General features: G+C 40.1%; 1 protein-coding gene across 1 annotated transcript in view; it reads right to left on the bottom strand.

Moving 5' to 3' along the window:
- WASHC4 (WASH complex subunit 4) overlaps nucleotides 1-25801 on the bottom strand; it is a 115213-nt gene that overhangs the window by 34582 nt on the left and 54830 nt on the right. Inside the window, exons 10-19 of the mRNA XM_089651845.1 lie at nucleotides 24840-24960; nucleotides 23718-23841; nucleotides 23505-23632; nucleotides 20370-20530; nucleotides 16973-17099; nucleotides 15195-15320; nucleotides 11834-11941; nucleotides 11036-11182; nucleotides 9903-9982; nucleotides 9502-9607 (exon numbers count right to left, since the gene is read on the bottom strand). Of these exons, the coding sequence (XP_089507971.1) occupies nucleotides 9502-9607; nucleotides 9903-9982; nucleotides 11036-11182; nucleotides 11834-11941; nucleotides 15195-15320; nucleotides 16973-17099; nucleotides 20370-20530; nucleotides 23505-23632; nucleotides 23718-23841; nucleotides 24840-24960 (1228 nt within the window). The remainder of the gene's footprint in view (nucleotides 1-9501; nucleotides 9608-9902; nucleotides 9983-11035; nucleotides 11183-11833; nucleotides 11942-15194; nucleotides 15321-16972; nucleotides 17100-20369; nucleotides 20531-23504; nucleotides 23633-23717; nucleotides 23842-24839; nucleotides 24961-25801) is intronic.

The following is a 25801-nucleotide window of genomic DNA, read 5'->3' as shown; positions in this document are numbered from 1 at the left end:
AAATAAAAATTAGTAGATTAATTAGTGGCAGCTCCATCCTAAGGCATCAATACAATTTGTATGCAGTCTAATAGGCGGAATGCCTTACTTGTCCCTGACGTATCTTGGGAACACCAGAGGAAAGCGTTGCTGTGATATTGCCTAACTCTGCTACTGACTATTTTGGGAGTTCCAGGGCAGCCTGGATTGATGTCATTCCCCAAGTTACATTCTTTTTATTAAGTGTTCTTGCATAGCAAGGAACACTAAGGGCTCGTTCACACTTGGCTGTTTTGCCAACGCTTGCCAAACGCCCCTATAGCGTTTGGCAAGCGTTGGTCCGGCGTTTGCTGAGCGTTTTTAACGCTCGGCAAACGCTCCGCAAACGCCGCATGCGCGGTTTAGCGGCGGTTGCTAGGCGTTTGCCGAGCGTTAATAACGCCCCACAAACGCCTATAATGCAGTTTGAGTGGTGTTACCGCTCCGCAAACGCCCCGCAACCGCGTCGCAACCGCACCGCAAACGCCGGCCGGGGGTTTGCGGAGCGGCACCATAGACGAGAATAGGAGGCTTCAAAGCCTCCTGACTCGACCAGAGGCGTCCGTTTTGCCGCGACGCAAACGCTCCCGTTAGAACAGCACCATGTGCTGTAATGTGCAGAGTTGGCAGAGGCGTTTGAGAAGCGGTAAAAACGCTTCCGAAACGCCTCTCTGCCGCCTGCACACAAGGCTAGTGTGAACGTAGCCTTATTGTTATCTGCGACTGTGCCTTCATTTTTCATATTTCAGAGACATACCATGCATCAAAATGTAGGTCTGGTTCTTGTGATTCTCACAATATAAAGCTCTTCGCTGTAGGATTTATAGTTTCAAAACGACAACCGTTTGAATATGGCAACCGCCAGTGAAGTGAGCAAGTTGGAGCAGTTTGTTTATAACCATGCCTCTCCTGTAGAGTGAGTTGCCATAGGAACCCAGGTGTGTGAGCAGGCAGCAGAGTGACAAAAGCTACTCCGCCCAGTTACTCCGCCCACTCCAGTTGTAGACTACTGGTGGAGGCAAGAACACTTCACACAATTTCCCCAGAAATTGTAGATTTTCTAGTTCTTATTCTTATAGCAAATTTGCCACGCTAACTCCTCCCACAGTTTTTACACTACAAAGACAAGTAATATATCAAAACGTGCGGATTGTTCCCGATCGGATTGCTATTACTTTGTGGAACGTTTCGCCGAATCGTTCAAGAAATATCGCGGTTTTTGTGGTGAAATTTTCCCATAGGAATGCATTGAGCAGCACAGCACAGCTAGAGTGTGCAAAGGAAAAATCAGAAAAATCAGAACATGATTTGTAAACTGCCATCACTCTTTCATTTTCAAGCCCACCTACACATATCTTATATCAAAACGTTCAGCTAACCCTGCTGTCACTAAAAATGTTCACGGCTAGGACATACTCTTGATAGTTTTCAGAATATGACCATTTGTTTGCACATCACCCCTCCCATTGACTTTCATTGAAACTCCACTCTAGACACCAGACATTTTAAGGAACGTTTTTAAACTGCGACTGTGCCTTCATTTTTTATCTTTCAGAGACATACTATACATCAAACTGTAGGTATTTTTCTTGTGATTGTCACAATATAAACCTTTTCACGGTAGCATTTATACTTTTAAAACTACAAGCGTTTGAAGATGGCAATCGCCAGTGAACTTGCCAAGTTTAAAAAGCATGTTTAGACCTGAGCTAATAACATTCCTGACAGAGTGAGTTGCTATAGCAACCAAACATGACTCACACGCAGCTGAGTCACACAGGCTGGACTGTGAGATGCTAAATACAAGCTCAAATCCATTTATCCCTCTGTCAGGCTTGCAATGTGGACTGCTTACATGTCATCATTACTTGGTAAAGGTTGCGGCAAGAACACTTTACACAATTTCCCCAGAAATTGTAGATTTTCTAGTTCTTATTCTTATAGCAAATTTACCACCCTAACTCCTCCCACAGTTTTTACACTACAAAGACCGTAATATACGGAAAAGTGCGGATTGTTCCCGATCGGATTGCTATTACTTTGTGGAATGTTTCGCCGAATGGTTCATGAAATATCGCGGTTTTTGTGGTGAAATTGGTCCCATAGGAATGAATGGCGGAATGTTCCAAACTAGAGTGGGAGCTGACAAAAGCTAGAGTGTGAGCTGAAAAATCAGGACATGATTTGTAAACTGCCATCACTCCTTCATTTTCAAGCCCACCTACACAAATCTTATATCAAAATGTTCAGCTATCCCTGCTGCCACTAAAAATGTCCACAGCTAAGCCATACTCCTGATAGTTTTTACAATATGACCATTTGTTTGCAACTCACGCCGCCCATTGACATTCATTGAAATTCCACTCTAGCCACCTCAAATTTGAAGGGCAATTTCTAAAGTGCGACTGTGCCTTCATTTTTAATATTTCAGAGACATACTATGCATCAAAATGTAGGTGTGGGTCTTGTGATTCTCACAATATAAAGCTCTTCATTGTAGGATTTATAATTTTTAAACTACAACCGTTTGAAGATGGCAACCGCCAGTGAAGTGAGCAAGTTGGAGTAGTTTGTTTTTAACCACTCTTCTCTGCCCTTGCTGTAGAGTGAGTTGCCATAGGAACCCAGGTGTGTGAGCAGGAAGCAGAGTGACCAAAGCTAGAGTGTGAGCTGAAAAATAAAAGTTGAAATGCATTTCTCACTCTATCAAGCTTGCCATGGGCACTTTTTAAATTTGATCAATCAATTGGTTAGTGTCATGTTTACTATCTTTACTCACTGCGCCCACTCCACACAGTTACTCCGCCCACTCCAACCTTTTCAGTTACTCCACCCACTCCAACCACACAACAGTTACTCCGCCCACTCCAACCATACAACAGTTACTCCGCCCACTCCAACTACACAACAGTTACTGCGCCCACTCCAACCACACAACAGTTACTCCGCCCACTCCAACCACACAACAGTTACTCCGCCCACTCCAACCACACAACAGTTACTCCGCCCACTCCAACCACACAACAGTTACTCCGCCCACTCCAACCACACAACAGTTACTCCGCCCACTTTCCCCCCAAATGTCAGGACGGTACAGATATCCCCCAAATGTCAGGACGGTACAGATATCCCCCAAATGTCAGGACAGGACAGATATCCCCCAAATGTCAGGACAGGACAGATATCCCCCAAATGTCAGGACAGGACAGATATCCCCCAAATGTCAGGACAGGACAGATATCCCCAAAATGTCAGAACAGGACAGATACCCCCCAAATGACAGGACAGATACCCCCCAAATGGCAGGACAGATACCCCCCAAATGGCAGGACAGATACCCCCCAAATGGCAGGACAGATATCCCCCAAATGGCAGAACGGTACAGATATCCCCCAAATGGCAGAACGGTACAGATATCCCCCAAATGTCAGAACGGTACAGATATCCCCCAAATGTCAGGGCGGTACAGATATCCCCCAAATGTCAGAACGGTACAGATATCCCCCAAATGTCAGGACGGTACAGATATCCCCCAAATGTCAGGACGGTACAGATATCCCCCAAATGTCAGGACAGTACAGATATCCCCCAAATGTCAGGACGGTAGATATCCCCCAAATGTCAGGACGGTACAGATATCCCCCAAATGTCAGGACGGTACAGATATCCCCCCAAATGTCAGGACGGTACAGATATCCCCCCAAATGTCAGGACGGTACAGATATCCCCCCAAATGTCAGGACGGTACAGATATCCCTCCAAATGTCAGGACGGTACAGGTATCCCTCCAAATGTCAGGACGGTACAGGTATCCCCCCAAATGTCAGGACGGTACAGATATCCCCCCAAATGTCAGGACGGTACAGATATCCCCCAAATGTCAGGACGGTACAGATATCCCCCAAATGTCAGGACGGTACAGATATCCCCCAAATGTCAGGACGGTACAGATATCCCCAAAATGTCAGGACGGTACAGATATCCCCCAAATGACCCCTTTGTGCAGAGTAGACAGTCCGACGTACTTCATAAGAGGAATGGCGAGTTTTTTGAAGTTGTATTTTTTTTGTCATTTTTTGGAAAATTAAAAAATTTAAAAAATTAGTTTCACTATTTTTTTTTTTTTTTTACATATTGTCACCAGTGCAGTACAGCGTCATCATATAACTGGCATGGCGGAGATCAGGGACAATGAGTGGTGACAGTAAATTATATATTTTTTTATTTTTTATTATTTTTTTTAATTTTTTTATTTTTTATTTATTTTTTTTTTTTTTTAAGATTTGTTTTTCATATTTCACTATGACCAAAGTAGTACAATGTTACCATAGTAACATTGTACTACTTTGGGGAAGTGATCAGTATTTTTTTTTTTTTTTTTCCGCAATTTGCTTATAGCAAAGAATTACTTTGCTATAAGCAAGCATTTACCTGAATGACATCGATTCATTCAGGTTTTTTTTTTTTTTTGGTGCTTAGCTGTGATTTGGCCACAGCTAATCACATGACATGTGCATGTGACCTGCTGTGACCATTCACAGCTAGGCAGTAGTATACAATGGATGGTATGAATGAAGCCATCCATTGTATACAACTGTCATGTGACCTGCTGTGATTGGTCACAGCAGGTCACATGGTACCGGCAACGGGGGGCGGTACTCAGATCTGTCATTGGCTGTGTCCGAGGTACACGGCCGGTGACAGATCGCGCCGCTCTGCAGGAGCGCAATCTGCGCATGTGCGGGAGGACGCTGTGTGGTGTCCACCTGGAACGCTGATGACATTTCCCGCCTGCCATTCGGCCATAGGGCGGGTGGCAAATGGTTAAAGCAGAATCCCCCCTCCCCCTCCCAACCTTTGTAGTTAAGAAAGCTGTCATTTTACAGGCGGTTGCCGTGGTCCTGCTCCTGTGTCCAGCTATGGCATGAAAAGTCAGTTGAGAGCTCTCATAGGTACACTGGTGACAGTTATCAGCACAGGTATGATTTGAATGTTACTGGCTGAACCTGCTCATTTGCATATCTTTGCAAAGGATTCTGGGAAATGGGTTTTGCCACCTCAGGATTGATCAAATCTGAATTATTTGTGTTTTTAGATGGTTTATAGAGCCAAAAATATTTGGAAGTGAACATACAAGCCAAAAGAAAGATTTTAATGTTAAATTCAAATTTGACTCTCCATAGGTTGATATTTTGGTAGTTCGGACGGTTTAAAAAGACTCGAAGCTTACTGAGCAGATGGAGAGGTTGGGAAAGCTCAATGGACACCAGGTGAAGGATCTCTCTGGGGCCGAATCAGTGACACTGATGTGAAGATTCCTCTGAGGGGAAGTTCATTGATACTGATGTGAGGATCTCTCTGAAAGAAGTTCAGTGATTACTGACAGGAGTGATACATAAGGATCTCTCAGGGGGAGTTCAGTGATACGGACAATGAGGATCTCTCTGGGGAAGTTCAATGATACTGACAAAGAGGATGTCACAGAGAAGTTCAGTGACACTGAGGGCAATACAGACTTCTCTGAGCCCCATTCCAGAACACTTGGAAGTTGAGCGTTGTTCCCTGCCTCTCTTTTTTAGGTGTTCCTGCATTGCAGACCCCTCCCTGTTATCTCACATATAGATTCTTATTATTATAGCCACCCTAACTCCTCCCACAGTTCTTACACTACATAGACAGTAATATACCGAAACGTGCGGATTGTTCCCGATTGGTGGGCTATCACTTTGTGGAACGTTTCGCCGAATGGTTCACGAAACATTGCTGTTTTTGTGGTGAAATTGGTCCCATAGGAATGAATGGCGCAACTAGAGTGGGAGCTGACAAAAGCTAGAGTGTGAGCTGAAAAATCAGAACATGATTTGTAAACTGCCATCACTCCCTCATTTTCAAGCCCACCTACACATATCTTATATCAAAACGTTCAGCTATCCCTGCTGTCACTAACAATGTCCACGGCTAAGCCATAGTTCTGATAGTTTTCACAATATGACCATTTGTTTGCAACTCACGCCGCCCATTGACATTCATTGAAACTCCACTCTAGACACCTGAAATTTGAAGGGAAATTTTTAAACTGCGACTGTGCCTTCATTTTTCATATTTCAGAGACATACCATGCATCAAAATGTAGGTCTGGTTCTTGTGATTCTCACAATATAAAGCTCTTCGCTGTAGGATTTATAGTTTCAAAACGACAACCGTTTGAATATGGCAACCGCCAGTGAAGTGAGCAAGTTGGAGCAGTTTGTTTATAACCATGCCTCTCCTGTAGAGTGAGTTGCCATAGGAACCCAGGTGTGTGAGCAGGCAGCAGAGTGACAAAAGCTACTCCGCCCAGTTACTCCGCCCACTCCAGTTGTAGACTACTGGTGGAGGCAAGAACACTTCACACAATTTCCCCAGAAATTGTAGATTTTCTAGTTCTTATTCTTATAGCAAATTTGCCACGCTAACTCCTCCCACAGTTTTTACACTACAAAGACAAGTAATATATCAAAACGTGCGGATTGTTCCCGATCGGATTGCTATTACTTTGTGGAACGTTTCGCCGAATCGTTCAAGAAATATCGCGGTTTTTGTGGCGAAATTTTCCCATAGGAATGCATTGAGCAAAACAGCACAGCTAGAGTGTGCAAAGGAAAAATCAGAAAAATCAGAACATGATTTGTAAACTGCCATCACTCTTTCATTTTCAAGCCCACCTACACATATCTTATATCAAATGTTCAGCTAACCCTGCTGTCACTAAAAATGTTCACGGCTAGGACATACTCCTGATAGTTTTCAGAATATGACCATTTGTTTGCACATCACCCCTCCCATTGACTTTCATTGAAACTCCACTCTAGACACCAGACATTTTAAGGAACGTTTTTAAACTCCGACTGTGCCTTCATTTTTTATCTTTCAGAGACATACTATACATCAAAATTTAGGTCTTTTGCTTGTGATTGTCACAATATAAACCTTTTCACGGTAGCATTTATACTTTTAAAACTACAAGCATTTGAAGATGGCAATCGCCAGTGAACTTGCCAAGTTTAAAAAGCGTGTTTAGAGCACAGCTAATGACATTCCTGACAGAGTGAGTTGCTATAGCAACCAAACATGACTCACACACAGCTGAGTCACACAGGCTGGACTGTGAGATGGTAAATACAAGCTGAAATGCATTTCTCCCTCTGTCAGGCTTGCAATGTGCACTGCTTACATGTCATCATTACTTGGTAAAGGTTGCGGCAAGAACACTTTACACAATTTCCCCAGAAATTGTAGATTTTCTAGTTATAAAATACAATGAGGAGAATGTATCAAACTTAGAACAGACAGAATCTGATGCAGCTGTGCATGACAAGCAATCTGCGTCTATCTTCAGCTTTGTTCAGTTAAGCTTTGAAAATAAAAGATAGAAGCTGAACAGTTGCTATGCACAACTCCTACAGATTGTGGTTGCTCCAGTTTTGATAAATTCCCCGCAATAAATAGAAAGGCTAGAGCTCCCCTAAGCATGACAGTGACAGGTATGGAGGCCTAGAAAAACAAGATACAAGATGAATTTCTTCTCTCTGATTACTAGCTAACTTGTTCCAGACTTTTCATAATTTAAGTTCACATTAAGAGAGCTAAGTGGTACACTTAGGCCCATTTCCCACAGGCATTCTGAGCAGGTCCACCTTTCAGTTTTTCAGATGGACCTGCTTGGAAGGTAAAACATATTGATATATAACAGAAACTGAGTATGGTCACTCATCCTTCCCATTTAACTTTTGTCTATGGAGGCAGCAGGCACATATAGCATTATTGCACCCTGATCATAAACTTTAAAGTGGTTGTAAACCACTGAAAATGAACAAAGCATATCCCTCTATAGTGTGCGCTAGCCTCAAGCTAAAGCGCATATGGTGGTTCCTACCTGCTCTCTCTCTTTTAACATGAGTCACTTTAGACACGTTTGATACCATAGATTGGAGAGGAAGGGCGTCTTCCCCCTCCAGCACACAACAAGTGACTAACAGCCTCAGCTTTGCATGTTTCCCTATGAGACTTTGTAGAATGTGTGCCCTTTCCCTCCACCCAGGTCTCAGATTACATTCTGCTCCCTGCTCTGCAGTGTGCAAGATCAAATCCTCACCCCCACCTTGCTATAGCTCAGAGATGCCGAGTAAAACATGTGCTTTAGGAGGCTGGAGAGAAGAGAGCGCTGCAGATAAATAGGTACAACTTATTTAGGATTTAATTAATCTATGTGTATCACCTGAGGCTAGTTATTTCAGGGTTTATATGTAAGGGATAATCTTAAGCAGGAAAGACAAAAGACAGTAAATCCTTCTGGGTGTCTGCTATATGAGATCAATTAATTACACAGATTCAGTAACTGACACTAGTGGTGCACTGAAATGAAAATTCTGGTGCTGAAAACCGAAATGCTCAGTTTTTGAAAATGAATATATATTTTTTTGTGAAAAAATACTTTGATTAAAAAAAACAAAAAAAAAAACAATATATACCCCAATTTTTTTGTAACATATGAAAAAGGATATTACGGCGAGTAAATAGATACCCAACATGTCACGCTTTAAAATTGTGCACGCTCGTGGAATGGCGTGAAACTGCGGTACTTAAAAATCTCCATGGGTGAGGTTTTAAAAATGTCTACAGGTTAGCAGTGTAAAGTTACACAGGAGGTCTAGTGCGTGAATTATTGCTCTTGCCCCAACATTCATGGCGATACCTCACGTGTGTGCTTTGAACACCGTTTACATATGTGGGCATGGTCTACGTATGTGTTCACCACTATGTGTGAGCACGAGGGGATGGGGGCACTTTAAACTTTATTTTAACAATGTATTTAATATTTTTTAGCTTGTTTTTTTTTTTTTTGCACTGTCCCCACATCTCTCCTCTACAATGTAAAGCATTGGATTTAAAAAAAAAAAAAAAAAAAAAAAAAAAAGCATTGATCTTTTGATGAAAAAAAAACAAAACAAAAATGGCCGGAAAGGGAAGTGACATCGTTCCGGTCCTCCAAAGGCATAGAGGTGTGTTGCAGCCATCTTTCCATTACTTATCTCTATGCCCAGCGCTGGGATCGATGGCTTCTCAGGTAAGGCTGAACTATTGAGCGATGGCCAGTGTGGCGGTGGCGGCAGCGGCCGGTGGCGTGGGATGGGGTTTTTTCGGCACCTGTATAGGTACTTTTCTTCATTTTGGCCGACAGCCAAAAGGGGTGTTTTCAACCATCCCTAACGGACACAGTTGTTTTTGGATTATATCTAAAAATCTTAGCCATTAGAAAAGCCCTGGAAGGCCTCATTTGGAGCAGAGCTGTCTAATAAACTCTGCATCAAAAGTTGCACAGAAAATGCATCAAATGAATTGCATTAATCTCTCTCAATGGAAATCATGAAAACTAGATTCTACTTCAGTTATTAATATTTGATATGAGACAAATATTAAGTATTTAGGGTAAACTTTACTCACATGTATTCTAGAGGCATCAACAGCATTTTCATATACGTCGTCCAGGTAGATAGGAAAAACTGCTCGATGCCAGTACAGAAAACAGCAGTCACACTGAGCTCGCACTCTGTTCATTAAAACAATATGGTCAAACATAGAAGACAAATTACCTCCACTAAAGCATTAAACCAATTTAACATTTGTTACAAACAGAAAACATGACCTAACTTCATGTCAAAAAATCTTAGCTGGATAAAGGGTCATTTTGTTCCACAGAGTCCAGTGAGATTTGAAAACTGCAGCCACTGGGCTAAAATAAAGATACTTATCCTTGTGTTCCAGCTCTGTGAATGGAGCCTAAAGACTGTTTTGGGCCAAACACATATCCGCTCATATCAGGAGTATTAGTCCATAATCTTTACCTTTCCCGTAATTCACTTATGAGGTCTAATTTCTTCATAACAAGCTGCAGAGGCAAAAGCTCTTCATCCTTAAAAGTTTTCTGTAAAATATTATGGAAGTCGGTTAAATTACCTGAATAGAATAAAAGTCCTAATGGTCTAATTGCAAAGAAATTAAAAGGGGAAGACTGCTTTGCAAATCAAAAAAAACAGAGAAAGCTTTTCAATGTAAATACTCTTCAGTTCAAAACTATTTTTCCCTCTTCAGCAGGATACAATGGGTTGGTTCCCCATTATGTCTGGCAGTGCTTAAACCTGTAACAATAGAAGCACGGAAGGCTGCCATTTCTGATCTCTCCTGAAAATGCTAACTCCTAGGCTGTCACACTGACTTGATCGAAAGTGACATTGGCGTCATATGCATGACATATGAAAACATTTGAACCAACTAGTAGAATGTAAATTTCAGCTGGCGTTTGGCAGCCAAACCGAAATTATTTTTTGGATACATATCAGTGTAGAGACTTTTCCATCCCCCACCCTTCCATCTTGATTTATTAAAGTGGTTCTAAAGAGTAAACTTCTTTACCTAATGCATTCTCTGCATTAAGGTAACAAATGTCCCATTAACTCAACTCCCCACCCACAGCCTACCCCTTAACGATTTCTTGAATCCTTTCACTGAAGCAGTGCGGTCTCCGGCTGCAGCACTGCTCTTCCACTTTCCAGTCTCACAGGAGATAGAGGCATTCTTTAATATTACTTTATGGGCTACCCTAAGGTCTCCATAGAACTAAAAAGCTGCATACAGATACACATGGCATACATACAAACAGTACAGACAAGGTACTTTATCATGTGACTGATAACACAGCTTAAGTATTGCTTTCATTTCCCCAAATGTAATGCAAGAAAAGCATTCTTCAGGACAAAAAAATGAGAGCATAAACACAGTAAACAGGCTAGGCATGTACCAAATAAAAAAAAAATAAATAAAATTTACAAAAATACAAAATAACATCACTATAGCTACAGGTTAACATTTCGCATGCATACAAAGACTAACAAATGCAAGCAATAAAGCAGAAAGCCATATAGATTTTAAAATGAAAGGATTCCACAGGCCTGTGTTTTTACACGCTATCTGCACTTACCATCTGTGTCCCAACACTTAGTGCTAGTGACACCACAAGTCTTCGCTGTCTTGTGCTCGGTCCATTTAGTGTATTCTCTGCCAGTACCAGAGCAGAAAGAACGTCCAATCGCTGTTCACTGTACTTCTTGTCTGAAATGACCCGCTTCTAAATACACAACAAAAACACTACATCAATTTATGGCTCAATGCACCAAAATTAGAACAAATGTGTTATTTGCCATTACAGTCTTTATTTTCAGCCATAGTGACCCCCCTGCTCCCCAAATCACATCAAAGAAGCAGTGTAAGGGCTCATGTACACGGGGAGTTTAGAAAACTCTTCTGAACGATGGAAACTGACTGCTGGAAAATGTAATTTAAAAAACGTTACTTTACCTGCGTTTGCATACCGCGTTTGGAAGCTTTTTTAAAAGATAACCTCAGGAGACCCTCCCAAATGCCCAGAATGCACTGAAAATTGTAAAAAATTAACTATTTCAGGCATTTTTAGAGGAATAGAGAGAGCAGTCTGTGTTGAGATGACCTGTCTTTTCTGGTTGTATTCACTATGGATCCCATCATGAGCATAGTGCAGCACGTGCTACCATTTTTTCCTTCTCACGAAACCTGGAACTGACTGCACTGGTGTACTGGGTCCATTTGAATACATGGAAACCACTTTGCATGCATTTCTGATGATGAAAAAAAGGCTCTGGACAGCATCTGGATATGGAACAGTTAAAAAACGCTCCTAAACGCAAACGCTTATAAACGCGGTTAACCACAGATACCACAATATCCCTAGGAATGATGTTACCTTTGCAACTGCAATAGCATTCAATGCTTGATGTTGCAGATACTGAGTGATATGCGTTACGGAATCTGCCACAACCATGCTCCTTCTGTGGAAGGTGTGCTCAATTGCCTGGTGGTAAGAAAAAAATATAGGTAAATTCAAATAAAATGTGTATATACAGTGTATAACTTTTGTCACTGTACATATATTTTGTTTTCTATTTTATACATCTACGTTTTCAAAAGATTTAAAAAAAATACAAGGAATGTTCCTACTTAAAGGCTAATTCCACCTTTTAGGCCATGTTACACCCATATTCAGAGTGCCAAGCAGACCTCCCCAACCTCAAAACAGTGTGCAGGGGCTCGTCTCCTCCACAACAATTGTCACCTTTGAATTTTGCACACCTATGCAGGGCTCTGTTCCACACAGACACATTACTCACTCACAGAGATCTGTGAATGAATAGGCTACAAGTCCAATCTACTACCACAGCAGACAGACTTGTAATTCTCAGTTGAAGTGCGGTGATTACTGTACACGTAGTCCATTCACATGGAACAAGAGTCTGCAGGAGACTGTGTGTAGCACCTGCAAGCCACTCATCATGGGTGCAATGCTTTGCAGGCTCATTTGCAAAAAATAAATGCACTTTTTTTTTGCTGCAAATATATGTGCATTTATTTTTATTTTTTTGCAAAAGAGGGACTTAGCCGTTAACCCTTTCTTTGCCAGGGCCATTTTTGATCTTTTTGCACATTTAAAAAAATTCATTTTAGGCCTCATGATTACTTATAACCTCTAAAACACTATATATTGTGTCAAGTAAATAAAAACCCCACATGTTAAGTCTAAAAATTGTATGTGCATGTGAAAAAGCGGCAAATTTTGGTAACCTACATTTTTTATAGACAATGCTTTTACACCCTCTACAGCTCTTAGTTTAGTTAAAGTGGTTTTAAAGGCACAAGGTTTTTTTCTATCTTCATGCATTCTATGCATTATTTTTCATCACATAGGGAATAAAAAAGTCCCCTATGTCATTTTATTTATTTGTTTGGTGAAAGGTTCTCTGATGTCTCACCTAACCTCTACTGAAGCTAATGGACTGCAGATCGCACTACATTATCTTCTTCCCCAGAGAAAGTGACAGCCAAACCTGAAAGTGACATTTCACGTCGCTTTTGACTTCTTAGTAGGAAAGATCAGAGAACAGAAGTTCGCTGGATTTCACATGCAAAGGTATGTGAAAATTACCAAATAATAATAAAAAGAAAAAAAAAAAATTGACCCATACAAAATCACATATGCATAACTGTATTTATCAAGTTACAAGGAATCAAGGATAGATTGATAGACAGGATATGTATAGATATTTTGTTCTATTCTTAGGATTAGTGATAGGAAAACTGGGAAAATCTGATCACAGCAAATTCGTTTTCCAAACTACTCGAGTACATATTTCTGGAAATACGCAATTGATGGATGCGGGGTGTTTGCGGAGCAGTAACACCATTCAAACTTCATTCTAGGCGTTAGTGGGGCGTTTTTAACGCTCAGCAAACGCCTAGCAACCGCCGCTAAAGCGCACATGCGTTTGCAGAGCGTTTGCCGAGCGTTAAAAACCGCTCCGCAAACGTCGGACCAACGCTTGCCAAACGCTATAGGGGCTTTTGGCAAGCGTTGGTAAAACAGTCAAGTGTGAACGAGCCCTAACTCATGGATGGCATTGTGTGTCAGGGCTCTTTTGATCACTGAAAACAATCTCGGACACCTGTGATAATTAGATTGGCAGGGGAGCCCAATTTAAGGAAAAACTACTAAAGGAGGGTGTTCCACATTATTAAGCAGAGCACCATTTTCAAGCAATATGGGGAAGAAAAAGGATCTCTCTGCTGCTGAAAAGAGTGCAATAGTTCAATGCCTTGGATGAGGTATGAAAACATTAGATATTTCACGAAAACTTAAGCGTGATCATCGCACCCATTAAGAGATTTGTGGCTGATTCAGAGCACAGACGGGTTTGTGCAGATAAAGGCACACTGAGGAATATTTCTGCCAGATCCATGCATCGGATCAAGAGAGCAGCTGCTAAAATACCATTACATAGCAGCAAACAGATATTTGAAGCTGCTGATGCCCCTGGAGTCCCAAGGACATTAAGGTGTAAGAGTCCTCCAGAGTCTTGCAACTGTGCATAAACCTTCTATTCGGCCACCACTAACCAATGCTCACAAGCAGAAACTGCTGCACTGGGCAGAAAAATACATGAAGACTAATTTTAAAACAGTCCTGTTCACTGATGAGTGCCGTGCAACCCTGGATGGTCCAGATGGATGGAGCAGTGGATGGTTGGTGGACGGCCACCCTGTTCCAACAAGGCTGCGATGTCAGCAAGGCGGTGGTGGAGTCATGTGTTGGGCCGAAATCATGGGAACAGAGCTGGTCGGCCTCTTTAAAGTCCCCGAAGGTGTAAAGATGACCTCTGCAAAGTATGTGGAGTTTATGACTGACCACTTTCTTCCCTGGTACAGAAGGAAGAACTATGCTTTCCGTAATAAAATCATCTTCATGCATGACAATGCACCATCTCATGCTGCAAAGAATACCTCTGCAACAATGGTTGCTATGGGGATAAAAGGAGAGAGTCATGGTGTGGCCTCCATCCTCCCCTGACCTCAATCCTATTGAGAACCTTTGGAGCATTCTCAAGCAAAAGATCTATGAGGGTGGGAGGCAGTTTACATCCAAACAGCAGCTCTGGGAGGCTATTCTGACATATTGCAAACAAATTCAAGCAGAAACTGTCCAAAAACTCACAGGTTCAATGGATGCAAGACTTGTGAAGCTGCTATCAAATAAAGGGGTCCTATGTTACAATGTAACGTGACCTGTTAAAATGTTTAAAAAGTTAAAATGTTGTTAAAAGTTTGATTGAAATAGCTTTTGATTTCAGTAAATATGCTGCAAACACAACAAATGACAATTTTCAGTTCTTTACAACCTATAAAGTGTTTGGAAACTTACTGTGTGTAATAATTTGGAACAGTGCATTGGAAGTTTTTTATGTTTAACAAAAATACTGTTATCATTAGGAGGTTTGTTCAATATAATTTGAATTGTACTCCTAATAGTTGATAACATGAGAATTATGCTGACTGTTATTTACATCAATTATTTAGGTAAATGAGAAAAATATCATTTGCATAATAATTTGGAACAGGGTGTATGTGCTCATATTCAGGAGAACCATGATTTGACGACAGGATGTCAGGTTCACCAAATCCACCCAGTAAGTAGATCAATACACTCATCTCTACTAAGAGTACACATTAAGCCTGATGTTCAAGTATGTTTTATTTCACACTAACTCAAACAGTACCTTGAGAAGCTCTACAAGCCTGCACAATGCTTTCAAAGAGGTTTTGGTCATTGGCTTCTGCATAGACATGTACAGATTCATTGTGGTTTTGATGATGTTGCTAAGGCCACAAGCATAAAGAAATCCCTGGATAAAAAAAAGACAAGTTAAATATCGTCATTTAACAAGTGCTTGACCCAAACATATGACGAATATTATCTTGTAACAACCGTTCCAGAGTTTGCAGCCTGAGAACTCGTTCAAATTGACAGCAGTAGTTGACAGACAACTGGGAGGCAATACGTTGCCTCCTCCTGTGCATTACACATAGTTGCAGGATGATAGCGGCATGCCCCCATTCACTCAAATGGGTCATGCAGAGGATATATAGTTTTTTGCTGTGACTGCAAAGTAAAGCATCATGGTCATGGCATATGTACAACCCTGAGCAGCTCATTCCCTTATTTATTGGCCACCCATGTGGATGAGGCCAGAAGGTATTCATTCACAACAAATTCAATAAGAATTTAAGAACCAATTTAAAGTGTATGTCAAGGCAAAATAAACCTTTAGTATGCTTCCGCAATACAAGCAAAAAAAAAAAAAAAAAAAAAAAAAAAAAAAAAAAAAAAAAAAAAAAAAGGACAGAAAAATCCTTGTGTTTTTGCTAGAAATCCAGTGTGCTAACTTTCCTGTTTGGGCTAATACAGGCCATACATGGGTCAAATTCCAAACACATTTTCTTTAAAAAAAATCGGACATTTTGTGCGTTTTGTAATCTGACGGTGCCACCATTGATTTCGAAATTCAACCAACCAAGCCTTCAGTTTCACTTCGAGTTGCAACAGAAAAGAATTTTCATGGCCGAGTATTTTCTTTTCTATTCAGGTCACAGCTCAGGCTTATTTCTTTTTTCAATTACATCTCTTGCCCGATTCTTCCATCATTGATTCGAAATTCGTTTGTTTTTCAAAAAATTTCCAAACATGTCCGATCACTCAAATTCGGATGTTCACACGGAAATCGCCCATTTCTGTGACCCACTAATGGTGTGACATTCAAACAAAAATGCTTAGAAGAGATTTTTGAAAGAAAACTCTGTCGGAATTCATCTTGTGTATGGCCGGCTTAACCTGGTGCCTCTGCTGCTCTAAAATCCAAACGAGCATGATCAGTCTTGTCAGCTGAACTACAGAACCCCTCCTACTTCCTGCCCACCACCCCAAAATCAACCTCCAAATGCATACTGTCTTTCCCAGCAATACAATGCTAACAACGCCTTGATTTCCAACAGCCTGCTACACACTGTGTATAGGGAAATGGGCTGTAGGAAAATGTAGTTCTGGGGGTGTGCCTATGTCAAATTGTTCCCAGGGGCTACCCCAGCACGAATTTTAGAAGCCTGGTGATGTCACAGGGACATTGCTGACTACTGAGGATTAAAGAGACTAAAGAGGCAACATATCGCTTCCGCTTGTCAACTACTCAGGCTGCAAACTCTTGCACAGTTGTTATAACAATCCCATGTTAGATACTTCTTATTATGGTTATACGTACATAAAAAGCTCTCACAAAAAGAACAAGATAGAATAAAAAAAAAAGTTATAATAATGTTGGGACATGATATACCAGGGAGAAGGGAATGTTTGGGTTAAATATGAGTAAATCCTGAAAAAACTGTGTCTTTTCCATTTAGTAGTAATATTACAATTGCATCACAATATTCATAAGGAAGAAAGTGTAAATGGACATTTTCATCAATCAAAAAAAGATACAAATTCTGACCTTAAAAAGCATACCTGTACAAATATATTACATCTGCTAGTCAGGTCTTCTGCAAATTTTTCGGTTTTCTGTTCTTTTGACAAAATAGATTCCATTTTCATCATCCAAGAGGTTACAAACACATAGTAGGACTGGACATCTCTAGAGAAAAAGGAAACCAGTGAAAAGGTATAGGACAGAAACATGGTGCTTCTATCCAAAAATGTTTCCAGAGCAGAATATTAAAGCACACTCTTGCTGTTGAAAACACAACAATTTTTCTTTTCTACAATTTTAATACACAAGGGCCACATTCATACAGCTTAGAAATTTAGGATTAAGAATCGCAACACACAACAGACATTATAAAAAAACTACCTACATTAAAGTGGAGCTTTAGGTAGGAAGAAAAACATTTGGCAAGCAGGCAGGAATTTAATGCAGAAGAGACATACTATGTTTCCCCTGCAGTAAAGTTCAATTACCTGCCCTGTATGCCCTATACACAGTGTATAAATATCAGCAATGCCCAGATGAATGAACTCTCATGCATGCATGCATACATGCACGGGTGTGACGTGCATGCATGCATGCATGCACGGGTGTGACCTGCATGCATGCACGGGTGTGACCTGCACATATTGCCATCTACCTTGTAGAGATCTAAAAAGCCCTGAGGCCCATGTTGCCCTAATATGCAAATGGAAACCTCTGTTCCTACAGCTACAGTGGGCCCCATCCCAAACTACTGGTCACTGAAGCTTTTGGTTATAGTGTGAAATGAACAGTAAAATTCAGGAAAGCCATACACTTGCCGGACTGACATTGTTCTGAGCATATTGACAAGTTTATGATTTGCTTCACATGCATCCCTAAGTACTCCACTAAGTATATCCCTTAGTACTGAAATTGTTTTTATGTTTCTGTATTTTTTCCTTTTGATATTTAAAAAAAAAAAAAAAAATCTGAAACAAACATTTTATAAAACTTTTTAATATGTTTGGTATTCATGTTCATGCACCCTGAAAGTCCCATCTTCTCCATTGAATATATGCATCCCTAAGGTTTAGGTACAATTCAGATACACTTTATTGAGCAGACCCAAATGATTCTGATAGCAAAGACATATGGAAGATTCAAAAATAAACACAAATACCTAAGTAAGATAGGATCTGTGAGCATGGCCACTCCTTGTCTTCTTACAACCCTCTGTCAAGTGAAGGGATGGGCACAGACACAATTCTTCATTATGTCATGTTCTGAACTGTAAATTAGTTGCCAATTCATATGCAGGGAAAAGTTTAGAAATTTGTAATTGTAACAGCTTATCATTTGAAACAATGTTTTGAGTTTTTTTTTTTTAATTAGATGGATTTTATGAATTAACCACTTCCAGTCCGGACACTTTCACCCCCTTCCTGTCCAGGCCAATTTTCAGCTTTCAGTGCTATCACATTTTGAATGACAATTGCACGGTCATGCAACACTGTACCCATATGAATTTTTTTAGGTTTTTTAAGACAGATAAAACTTTATTTTGGTGGTATTTATTCACCAGTGGGATTTGTTTTTTTTGCTATTTAAATGAAAAAGTCCAAAAATTTTGAACAAAAAGTGTTTTCTTATAAAATTTTGCAAAGAAATAATCTTTCTTCATAAATCTTGGCCAAAATGTATTCAGCTATATTTTTAGTAAAAACAAAATAACCCAAATTAGTTTATAACCAAAAATTATAATTTTGCAACTTTTTTTTTTACATTTTTATATTATTTGTTTTTTTTTTTTTAATAAACATGCTGTCACCCTAGCAGTACAGTGTCACCACAGTGACACTGTACTACCTGTGGCGGGTGATGAAGATTTTTTTTCTTGTTTTACACTGATTGCTTTTATAGCCTTTATGGGTGTAAAAGCAATCATTTCTCCTTCTCTCTGGCTGCATTCTTGCAGCCATTGAGAAATACTGTGAGAGCTGTGATTGGTCACAGCTTGTCACATGGTACAAGGCTGTTGTGAATAGCCTTACACCTTGTGACCTCTGTGATCATTCACAGATTTCACAAGTAGTAAGCAATGATGTCAAGAAGTGACATCTTGTTTACTACTATTCATGTGATTACTGATTGGCCAATGAGTGATCACATGAATCGGGACCTCACACAGAGGTCCCATACAGCGATTGGTGCCCGCTGTGTCTGGAGGACACAGCGGGCACTGATCGCAGTGTCACGAGCTCCCAGGGAGCACACACAGGCAGAATGCGGATGATGTTTATAAACATCAACCCGCTTCAGCAGCACTCCTGTTCAACCGTTTATCTACATGGGCCGGATGGGAAGTGGTTAAGAAACGAGAATGTGGACAGAGACTAGAACTAAAGTTCCACTGTCACAAACTGAAAGCAGTTAGGCTCTTTACTGCAGAAAAGATCTACCTGCCTGCCCACTGACTTCCCCGGCACGTAAACTGAGCTGCGCATGCGCAGCTCAGCTTACACCACTGGCGTGGTCCCTTTGTGTCGAGATGACTGACTCCTGCGCATGCTCAAGAGTGGTGTCATCCCATGCTGGCCAATGAAGGCGGCTGAAGACTAGCACCCAGAAAGATATTGCCAGCGCCACCAAGGGACATGGGCCATTGAAGAAAAGGTGAGTTTAGCTTAGCTTTAAAGCTGAATAATGGTGACCACACATCCAGCAACAGAAAATGTTGCTGTCAACTGTGTCACAATCAACACACAGTGTAAAACAAATCAATCTATTTACATTTTTATGACTAGTATAAAAATTACCTTAGAAAATGTCCAGTAATGTAGGCTTATGTAAACAACTGAAATGTAGTTTTTCTGAGCAGGAACACAAACTGATGCAGACTAAACCCCTGTGTGTTTCAACTAACAGGATCTGTAAAGGCTAACCCGTAGATGTAAAGATTTCAATAGAACTCTCCATCCATGTTAAATGGTGTGGATAAAGGAATTTCCCATGCTTGCTAATGTATTTCTGACATGCATTCAGAAAACCCAAACTGTGACAGCATCTGATTGGATGCAGTCAGTTTGGCCAGGAATTTCCACCCAGCTCCTCTGGTTTTCAGATGAAAGTTCGTATAGCTGAGTGGTGCCAACAGGGCCACCCACGGCTCAAATTTCAGCCAGTTCAGCAATAAATTCATGCCATGTATGGCCAGCATAAGACAGGAAGATGTCTAGCCAATTAGAGATAACAAATGGCATTTTCTTACCCAGTTTCACCTACAACAACATAAATTTTAAATCAAAATGTGCCAAATTAAAAGGAAACAGCAGATTTGAATAACCCAACTTTCAACTATTAAAAGAAATATAGTTACCCAAAACACAATCATTTAATCTTTGTGATTATAATTATAGCACATACATTTGAATTGGTTAGCAGGTTTAATGAACCTACTTGGTAAGAGACTGGGCCTTAGCCTGTAGATAAGTTTCTCTATGAGTTTTAATAGCAAGCAGGCTCTTCCGGTCCATCATTTTGGCTGCAGGCGGTACCTTCTGAATTAGAAAACTATCAGCATACCAAATAACGTTGGCTGTTAAAGTGATTGCCGGGACCTACAATACAGATAAAAAGTTCCACTTTATACTGAAACATGTGCATAGCAAAACCTCAGATTTACATAATTCAAAGAAAATGTTCAAATTAGATGCACATATTTTTCCACTTCCCAAAATCCACATTAAATTAAACTAGTCACAAGACAGAAATACTGGATCTCTGAAACAAGAATTCATTTTTACGGTATTTATTATGAATATTCTTATGCAGTATGAAGTGAGCCTGCTCTCATTTTTTCATGTTATGTGTATTATCTTACATACTCTAAGTCACTGTTTTCTAAGTTTTTCTTGGCAAAAAAATGTACAGAAAAAAATGTGACGGAATAGCATTGCAGAATAACCTGTCTAGCATGTACATTTAGGAGTTACTAGCAAAAAACTACTTACTATGCTAACATTTGTGAATGCAAGATACATAAAAATTACCTCTACTCCACGTTATAAGACAGTATAAATGAACCCCCTACAATATAGAGCTGTTGTGCCAATTACCCCTCAATTAAGTGGAAACAAATGTTCCAAGAATGATAAATTCCCTTAACAAAAGCTCAGCACTCAAAGCTACAACCAAGTTTGTGAAATAAATTCAAGAGCCTGCACTCTAAGTAAACCAGTGCTAATGTGCAATAAATTGAAACACAATTTTCTTGCAAAAAACACATTTTTACATAAAACTAAACATATATAAAAGTGTTTTAGTCCATTGAAATACCACACACCAAGGCCACATGCCGCCGGCGTCCTGACAACCAATGATATCATCAGTTGATGTCGGCGTCCTGACAACCAATGACATCAGTTGATGTCAGCTGCCTGCACAGCATCCTAGTTTGACCCTCCCCTGCCCCTCTCCATCAGCCCTGGGGTTACATTAGCTCAGTGACGGAAACAAAACAGAGAGAAGAGAAACAATGGAATACTAGTCCGTACCAGTCAGTACCAGTGTGCAAAAAGTGTATTTGCTTTGGAAGAATAAATCACCTCTAATGTTGGGTGTCCTACATGTGTGGATGTTGTTGTTAGAATAGTTTTTTACATTTTAGAATGGGGTACCCTTTTAAAATTATGGACAGTCTTGAGGTACCCAATTTTGGGGCTCATGTACACTGCAGCTGATAAACTTACATTTAGGAGTTGTTAAGCGTTTTTTTCAGCAGCCCCTGAACTCACCTTAATGTTTGCCTATGTGTCCATGTACTCATCGTCGTTTACAGGCATTTGAGTTTACAGCTGTTTTTTTTAACGCAGAAAACTTGCGTTCAGCAAACGGTTTTAGCAGTGTTTCAAACGCAAAAGGTTTCTAAACGCGGCAAATCGTGTTTACAAGTGTTTGAAAAATATTTTTAACTCTTCCAGTTCCCAATGCTGTTCAGAGCTTTTTTTCATCATGAAAAATGCATGCAATACGTATTCAAGGTACTCAAATGGACAAAACACTGAACACAGGATGTTCCTACCAAGCTTGTCACACTGTAATGACCAATTCACACCTCAGACATCTCTCACCCTTGGAAACAAAAGATATGTTAGTGACCATTCACACCTCAAATTCCTCATGCAGACCCCCTGCCAGGTGGCCTTACTGATTCACTCCACCAAACACCTTTCCCACCCTTGGAAACAAAAGAAATGTTAATGAGCAACTCACAGGTAAGCTAATCTCAACACCTACTGCTGTCTCTCCTTCTACTCTTTGTATTTCTCTGAAACAGTCTGAAATAGTTAATTTACCACTTTTCAGTGCATTCTGGGCATTTGGGAGGTTCTCCTGTGCTTATCTTTAAAAAACGCTTCTAAACGCAAATGCACATAAACTCTTTATGCAAACGTGGCTAAACAAGACGTTTTTTAAACTAAGTTTTCCAGCAGTCGGTTTCCATCGTTCAGAAGTGTCCCTTGTACATGAGGCCATAGAATGGGGTGCCTCAAGACTGTCCATAATTTTAAAGAGTGAGTTGACTGAAAGGAGGTTGAGGAACACTGGTCTAGACTTGATATGGTAGCTCTACCTTATTTCGTTTAAAATTTCCCCTTTGCAATTCTCAGTTCAAAGAATGGGCAAATGCTCGTTTATATTATTCCGGTCACATTTACATACACTAAAATATTTTAAATTATATTTAAGGCTCTGCTCATCAACTCTTTTACCAACATGAGATTGTTTTTAAGGATTGTATATTATCACCTTGGCTACAGTCATTAACTATTATACTATATGATCCAGCAGCATTTCAAAACTAACTTAATACTAAACATAAGCATCCATGCTTCCTTATCTCTCTCATGCCAGATGAGGAGATCCAGAATATTAGAATGCTTCAATTTTAAACGTATTCATTAGGCCAATTGAATGTTGTCACTGCATTTCTCTCTCTAACAAGAAAGGATTAATATATTGTGTCAGATGTACTGTATTATAAATACCGTAGAGAAGCTTGAAGCTGGTTTATCCATTTATATTTCTGTTTGGCAGTATACCATTTCAGCGTTTTGCAATTGTTCAAGGGTATTTAAACCCAAGTGAAAAAAAAAAAATGTATACACAATAGCTGATCAGTTCTTGGATGAAGTAGCTGCATTAGGCCTCATTCACACGAAGCACATGAATCTGTGCACCATGTCAGGTCCAGGTTTTTCCACATGGGGATGCACAGTGTTCTATGCATCCCCGTGCAGGCAGTCCCACAGCTGTCAACTGGGACACGGTGACTGCATGGACACAATCACTGCTTCCAGTGTGACATCCATGCAAGTGCACGGCCCCGAACACCCCAATTTCGTCCAGCACAGAAAGTTACAAGGACAGTACCTCATCATAGATATATCAGACATCTAGAAATGTACTGTGACTGAAAAGAAAAGCAATGCAGCCACAGGACTGGTAAGGAAATATACATTTTTGCTCTTGGGTTCAAATCAACAATACTTGAAGGATATTTTGAGTGCCTTATGCAAAATGACACTATACCTTCTTACACACATCCAGGAGAGACTTGTAAAGCTTTTTGTCCACACTCCGAAAAATATGGAAATGAAGTACAAACAGGCCACAGAGCCCCACATATCGCTCCCGCTGATCGATTTCAGAGGCTTCTCCTGCAGAGTATTGGAGAAGGAAACTAGCTGACATCACAGGTCATGGAAGGAAAGCTTGTAGATCTCCTAGCTGAACAGGACTCACCTAGTTTAACTTCCACATTAGAAAATATTGTGCGAATGGTATGTGCAAACTCTTCAGCAAAGGTTCCATTCTTTGAGACAGATATTCCCCCATTGGAGGAGTCAAACTGTTGTTCAACACATCCCTGTGAGACATAAAAGAGCACTTATGGTCACAAGGTGTTACAAATGAAAAGGTAGGACTATATATAGATGGGCATGCAAGTTCACATATTTTCAATGATTGAACCAAAATACAGCTGTACACAATATACATTTTTTGATGCTAACTAGATGGGGTAAAAGCATACTTTCAACATTCCAAAAAGACTCCTCCATAGCCCAGCAGCCTAGCCCCCCCTACTACCTGTTCATCCATCCATCCCTAGTGACAGGTAATTGTGACACTATGGGAAGGAGGCATGCCACATCTTACTATACACCAGAAGTTAGGGTTTCAGATGACTAAAGCTACACTTTGCAGATACAAGCTATATAGAATCACGTTCGATAAAAAAAAATATTCAATGGGTATAGTTTGCTCTGCTACAATGCCCATTAAGAACAAATAATTTCATCAGATGCATTACTAGCAAAATATACCCCGTGTCTCACTCAAAACACTTTAGAAACTAACTACATGTACTAGTATTATACTGAAAAAATTCCCCAAGAAAAATCTGCAGTGTTTAGGAGTATACATACAGTCAAGAAAGGATGAAATAAAAAACATAAAAGTAAACACATATTGTATACAATAATGTCTACTTTGAATTTGTTTATAATTTGATTTGTAGATGTCCCTGCTACTCCAGTTTACGGAACTAGCAGTGAGTACCTCTGCTGAGTTTGGGTGTGTTTACTTTTGGCTCAGATCACACAGTATGCAAAGACTAGTGCTGTGCTGTACTATACACACAAACTCTTATGTCACATGAAAGTATTTAGAATCATAAATTAACTTGTCGGCCACCTTGCCAAACATAGGATTCAAAACTAAACAAGCACAGTGGTGGAACTATCCTAATAGTGAATATATTCAGTGATATTTCTCTTAAAAAAGACACAATTTCACTACCAGCAATATGAAAACAAAGCTTCAATTACAAGATCCTTAACCAGTGCACCTGATATGGCTTTTTACCTGCAACAGTGTGCCATCGAGCAACTGACTTTCCAGTTTTAATAGCAGCTTTTCAAAAGGTTTCAGCTTATCCTCCTGAATTCCAAATTTTGCTGGGTTATGATGTACTGATTTTAATAACCTGCAGGAAAGAATAAACATATTATTGAGCCAACGGAGACAGAGGATAGTTGAAAGTCTATAGGGAGGCTCCCAAAAAGCCGTACTATACAGAATCCTGTATTCTGCAGCCATCCATTAAAGAACTGGGTTTATTTGCACTGAGAGTAGGCCATGATGATGTACCGCTGTCTTCTGATTTATAGATCAAGCTTTTTGCACAGCACACATTACAGATCGTTTTTTGAACACACACTGAAACAAAGTTTTTTCAAAACACTACTATGTTTATGTATTTCTCTTTCATCATCTTCCCTTGTTTCTCACCCTGTACTCCACTTATGTGAGCTAAGATCACAAATAGCAGCAGAGAACTGAAAAGATCCTATGCTCACATTTTAACCACTTCAAGTCTGGACACTTTCACCCCCTTCCTGTCCAGGCCAATTTTCAGCTTTTAGCGCTATCACACTTTGAATGACAATTGCGCGGTCATGCAACACTGTACCAATATGAATTTTTTTAGCATTTTTTGAGACAGATAAAACTTTATTTTGGTGGTAATTATTCACCACTGGGATTTTAATTTTTTTGCTTTATAAATGAAAAAGCCCAAAAATTGAGGGGAAAAAAAAGTGTTTTTCTTGTAAAATTTTGCAAGTAAATAATCTTTCTTCATAAATCTTGGCCAAAATGTATTCATTATCTTTTTACTTACACCATAGTGACACTGTACTACTTGTGGGGGATGATGAAGATTTTTTTTTTTTTTTACACCGATTGCTTTTACACCCATAAAGGCTGTAAAAGCAATCATTTCTCCTTCTCTCTGGCTGCATTCTTGCAGCCATTGAGAAATACTG

This window comes from Staurois parvus, unplaced genomic scaffold (genome assembly GCF_062004578.1).
Source record: "Staurois parvus isolate SC_StPar_1 unplaced genomic scaffold, SC_StPar_1.0 ptg000025l, whole genome shotgun sequence".
Lineage (NCBI taxonomy): Eukaryota > Metazoa > Chordata > Amphibia > Anura > Ranidae > Staurois > Staurois parvus.
This window is presented reverse-complemented; position numbering and strand designations above follow the sequence as displayed.